Source organism: Microtus ochrogaster, unplaced genomic scaffold (assembly GCF_000317375.1).
Source record: "Microtus ochrogaster isolate Prairie Vole_2 unplaced genomic scaffold, MicOch1.0 UNK6, whole genome shotgun sequence".
Classification (NCBI taxonomy): domain Eukaryota; kingdom Metazoa; phylum Chordata; class Mammalia; order Rodentia; family Cricetidae; genus Microtus; species Microtus ochrogaster.
Window position 1 is genome coordinate 12695712 of NW_004949104.1, and position 5470 is coordinate 12701181.

General features: G+C 43.3%; 1 protein-coding gene across 1 annotated transcript in view; it reads left to right on the forward strand.

Annotated features, from left to right (window-relative positions):
• The window catches only part of LOC101980002, a 137508-nt gene that overhangs the window by 16924 nt on the left and 115114 nt on the right, over window positions 1-5470 (forward strand). Inside the window, 3 exon segments of the mRNA XM_013353352.1 lie at window positions 937-1043; window positions 3337-3474; window positions 4769-4826. Of these exon segments, the coding sequence (XP_013208806.1) occupies window positions 937-1043; window positions 3337-3474; window positions 4769-4826 (303 nt within the window).

Genomic DNA, 5470 nt, shown 5'->3' on the forward strand with positions numbered 1-5470 from the left:
ACAGCAATGCCCTACTTCTGGTACCAATCTGTCTGCATTAGGATTTCTTTTTGCTGTGATGAAACACCAGGACCAGCAAGTTGGGGAGGAAGGGGTTTATTAGGCTTACACTTTAGCATTGCTGCTCATCACTGAAGAAAGAAGTCAGGACAGGAACTCAAGCAGGGCAGGATCCTGGAGCAGGAGCTGATGCAGAGGCCATGGAGCAGTGCTGCTGACTGGCTTGCTTCCCATGGCTTGCTCAGTCTACCTTCTTTTTTTATTTTAGTTTTTATAAAAAGGAAACAAACTGTCTTTTTTTCATTTTACATACAAATCCCAGTTCCCACTACCTCCCCTCCTCCCATCACTTCTACCTTTTCCCCCACCCCCATCCACTCCTCAGAGGGGATAAGGCACATTGCTTTGAGGAAGGACCAAGGCCCTCCCTGCTATATCTAGGCTGAGCAAGGTGTCCATCCAAAGAGAATGGGTTCCAGAAAGTCTGCCCAAGCAATTGGGAAAAATCCTGGTGCCACTGCCAGTGGCCCTGCAGTGTGCCCCAACCATACACTGTCACCCACATTCACAGGGTCTAGTTTGGTCCTTCCCTGTCTGACCAGAGTTGGTGAGCTCCCATTAGCTCAGGTCAGCTGTTTCAGTCAGTGTCCCCATCATGGCCTTGACCTCTTTGCTCATGTTCTCACTCTTCTCACTCTTCAACTGGACTTTGGGAGCTCCGTCCAGTTCTCCGCTGTCAGTCTGGATTCTTATAGAATCCAGGACCAGCAGCCCCAGGGATGGCACCACCTGCCATGGGCTGGGCCCTGCCCCAGTGATCACTAAATGAGAAAATGCCTTCCAGCTGGATCTCAAGGAAGCATTTCCTCAGCTGAGGCTTCTTCTTCTGATGACTCCAGTTTGTGCGGGAGTTGTCAACTGTTCTTGTTTTCACAGAATGGCTACACACCGCTTATACTGGCAGTGCTGAAAAACAAACTGGAGATGGTGGAGCTGTTGTTACGGGGCGCGGCCAATATAAATGCCCTGGATAACTACAAGAGGTACCTTCAAAACCCTTTTTAATCCTTCCAACATTCTAGAGTGGTTGTGATAATTTAAAACATCAATACTAAATTCATAAGAATTTAGCTTACACTTATAGGAAACACATTAAAACAAATTAACAGGTAGGTAGAAATTAACTGTTCAACTTTGTCTGTCTGTCTGTCTGTCTCTCACACATACAAAACTATGGCAGGGCTCACATTTCCTAATATTGACTGATCTTTGTTACTTGAAGTTGACTTTTTAGTCATATGATTTTATATTAACTAAAATAGTTTCATATTAGCCTTATTTTTAGAAATGTAAACTGCTAGTTTAAGATTCCAATGAAATTCTTAACAATTTTACAGTATTTCCCACCTCTGTCTCTTGCATATATTTCCCCTAAAATTCTGTATTAGTGAGAAATACTTTTGAAAATTGCTTTATATCTTTGATGGCTCTTTGCTTTAAGTTGCTTTGTTTGAAGAATATCAGTGTTGGATTATCTCCAAATGACCAGACTGCGTCTTATTAGATTATTAATCAATGTCTCCCCGTCCTTCTCTGATTTATGTTGATGTGTTCAGCTTGTCACTAGTCTGACCAAATATAGAAGAAACCATTTAATTGAGGAAAAATCCATTTTGCGTCACAGTTTCACGGGCTCCAATCCACGGTGGGCTAGAGTTACCTTGGAGCCAGAGGTAAGGTAGATTATGACAGGAAGTGGGGGCATGAAGCAGGGGAAGGTCTCATCTCCTTAAAGCCAGGACACAGAAAAACAGAAAGGTACCCTGACAAGGCAAACCCTTCAAAGGACATGGCCTAGTGACCCAGGTCCTTCCCCAGAACCCGCATCCTAATAGACAAGCTATCAACAATCTCACAAATGAATTCATATACAGATGCCGTTAGCACCATGTGATCTAATCACCTCAGTGGTCCAACCTCCTCTGGCCAACTCCTCAGCCCTTAAAACTTGAGCCGGTGTCTACTCATTGGACTGGCAGGTACAGAGGAACTCACCTAACTCCACCCGAGTAAACTGCCAGTAATGAAAGCAGGTTCTAAGAGATGGATAAAGACGACTTAGCTTCCTCCTCACAAGACTGGATTTATCTGTGCCTTCCTGATTAATACATGGCCTCACAAATATTACTTATCACCAAATATATTTTCTGAGATGAACATAAGGATATATTCCTTTTTATCATTTATCTTATTTATATACATGAATGTTTTGCTTGAATGGATACATGTGTCTGTCTGGTGCTCATAGAAACAAAAAGAGGGCATCAGATTCCCTGGAATTGGGGTCACAGTTTTGCACCATCATAACTGGGTCTGAAACTGGGCCTTCTCTACAAGAGCATTTTAGTGCTCTTAGCTACGGAGCTAGCTCTCTAGTCTACCAAAATCAGGATATTATTCTTGAAGAGTTGTTTTCACATGTCTATGTAGCATTGATATCAGCACCTAGATCAAGGTAGTCAGCCTCATTAACCAAATCACTGTTACCAAAAATTATCTTTAATTTTAAAGTTCTATTTATTTTTATATTTATGAGTGTTTTGTCTGCATAGATTTCTGTGTATCACATACATGTCTGGTACCCAAGGAAGTCAGAAGGGGGTGTAAGATCACTGGGAGCTGGAGCTAATATGGTGTGAGCCACCATGTGGGTGCTGAGAACAGAACCCAGTCCTCTGCAAGAACAAACAAGTGTTTTTAACCACTGAGCCATTTCTCCAACCTGCTATTATCTTTACTACTAATATTTTATATTAATAACTTTTGAAATAACACCAATAACTTTTCCTTGTTTGGCCTGTTGCTGACTATGAATTACGGTCTCTTACATCAGGCTGGGGAAGTCATGGAGACTTCTTCATTTAATTTCGCCTACTTCAGGTAAATGATCTAGGCATAGCACTAGCCCCTGCATGGCATGGAATTCTACTGAGCAGCACAACAGTGGCGCAGGAGGGCTCTGGGTTCTCCCCTTTAGCATTAGAGGTAACAAAGATCAGTGAATGACACCCCCCCCCCCCCCTTATGGTTTTGTCTGTTCTTAACTGCTAATGACTACTCTAACACACAGGCCACAGGGAAACTCAGACAGTTGTTTGTATGACTTTAATAAAGTGTGTCAGAAAGCCCAGTGTTGGTGGCACTTGCCTGGTCTATCTAAGAAGTGCCAGGACAACCAGGGCTATGTAGAGAGTCCGGTCTCAAAATAAATACATAAACAGACGAGCAGTAAATAAAGTGAAGTGTGTCAGGGTAACATTAAATTTGTTGTTTTAGGTCTGCCCTCATACATGCTGTGAGAGCTCAGTGTAGAGACATGATCGGCTTTCTTCTCCAGCAAGGTGCAGATGTGTCTTTGGTGGATGTCTACGGGGCAACTGCACAGAGTTACACTGGTTTTGAAACCTTTCAAGTGTAAGTATTTATATTACAATACTGGCTAGCTTCAAGTTGATATTTTTAGTAGTTATAACCACCCCATCCTTATATATCCAATGAGATTTCACAGTCCAGTCTGTGGCATGGCCGTGAGTTAGTGGACTTCATGGACCAGAAGCCAAGCAAACACTGGACTAGGTTGGAGGAGTGACAGGTACAGAGTTCTCTATCTTAGAACCTTGACTTTGGCAGCACTGGCGACTGAACTGAGATTTGCGGCTGCTAGGTATGGTCTCCCCTGCGATAGACCCCCAGGCCCTGTCTCAGGAGGGTTAAGTCCTTTACTTAGGATCAGAGCACCACTCTTCCACTCCGATCGTAAGACCCACACAAGGTGTATAGATAGTGTTCCGGCTTTATGTGGCCTTATTGGTTGTTTGGGTTTTTTAATCTCAAAATTAGCAAAAAATGTGGTTATCTTCTCCTGAGTTCTCTCCCTCAATATTGTTCTTTTTTTTCAGTTTTTTAAATATTATTTTTATATGTACGGGTGTTTTGCTTGCATGTATGTCTATGAATCTCTTGCATGACCAATGCCCACAGAGGCCAGAAGAGGGTGGAACTGGAGTTACACACAGCTGTGAGCTGCCAGGTGACTGTTAGGATCAAAGCTGGGTCTTCTGCAAGAGCAGTGTTCTTAACCACTGGGCCATCGCTCCAGTCCCTGGCGTTTATAGTTTTTAATGTTTGACATTTCTTTCTGGCAAGAGATGCCCAATAACAACGGACAGGCTTTCCTTTGATTCTTCTACATTTAGACTTCTGATTAACGTTTTCAAGGGTTTTCTCAGCTGGGGCAATTCAGGCAGCAAAAGCAACAAGAACCAGTCCTTGAACCCTCAGCTCATCTTTAAAGAGAGGACGTTGTGCAAATAGATTATCCTGTCGCTCCTGGCCGTGGAATCCAGAGGGAGTGTTCCTTGAGAACATTCTAGACTGAGAGAAGTAGAAGCAGAAAGAGGAACCTGCAAGCTTGATTGTTTCAGAAGTTGACTTAGAAACAAATAAAAACTGCCATATAGCAGGCTGTGGTGGTGCACACCTTTAATCTCCCAGCACTCAGGGGGCAGAGGCAGGCAGATCTCAAAGCTGGAGGCCAACCTGGTCTACAGAGTGAGTTCCTGGACAGGCAGGGCTGTTACACAGAGAAACCCTGTCTCAAATAAACTTAACCAAACCAAAATAAAACAAAAAACTAGATGGCTTACTTTTCCTAGCACTTAAAAAAAAAAAATCCAGCTCGCCTCTCACTGTAGTCTTTGCTCTGCAGGCTTTCCAAAGGCCCCAGTTCTACAACAAGAGAGGACAGATACAGTTCTGATGCCAAGGTAGAAAGCTGATTTGTCATGCTGACTTTTTGATTTGGGGCTCTGGGGATTTGGTTCAGTGGTGGGGTATTTTCCTGGCTAGTATAAGGGCTAGGTTTGGTCCTCAGCTCCAAGTGTGGACATGTGCTGTAAATTTGTTTTCTCTCTCTCTCTTTCTCTCTCTTTCTCTCTCTCTCTCTCTCTCTCTCTCTCTCTCTCTCTCTCTCTCTCTCTCTCTCTCTGTACTCTAATAGCAAAGTTGACTTGGGAAGAGGCTTTAACATAGATTTTTATGCGCAAACATTAATTCAAAGAAGGGGTTGGTTAGGAGACGGAACAATAGTCTGAAAACGTGTGTGGCCTTTCTCAATGAAGAGTCAGACTTGTTTTACAAATAGCCCTATATACAATCTTGGTGACTTCTGAGGTGACATTGTTCAGGGGTTTGGTGTGCTGGCTGGTTTCTGTCGATTTGATACAAACCTAGACATATCTGGGAAGAGGGAATTTTAATTGAGAAAATAAGATTGCCCTACAGGCAAATCTGCGGGCATTTTCTTAATTGATGATTTGTGTGGGAGGGGAGTGGGGAGGGGCTGTGACATCTTCCATAAAGATGGGCTCTATAGATTGGCTACATGTGAATCTTAAGGGTCTGGGGGAGG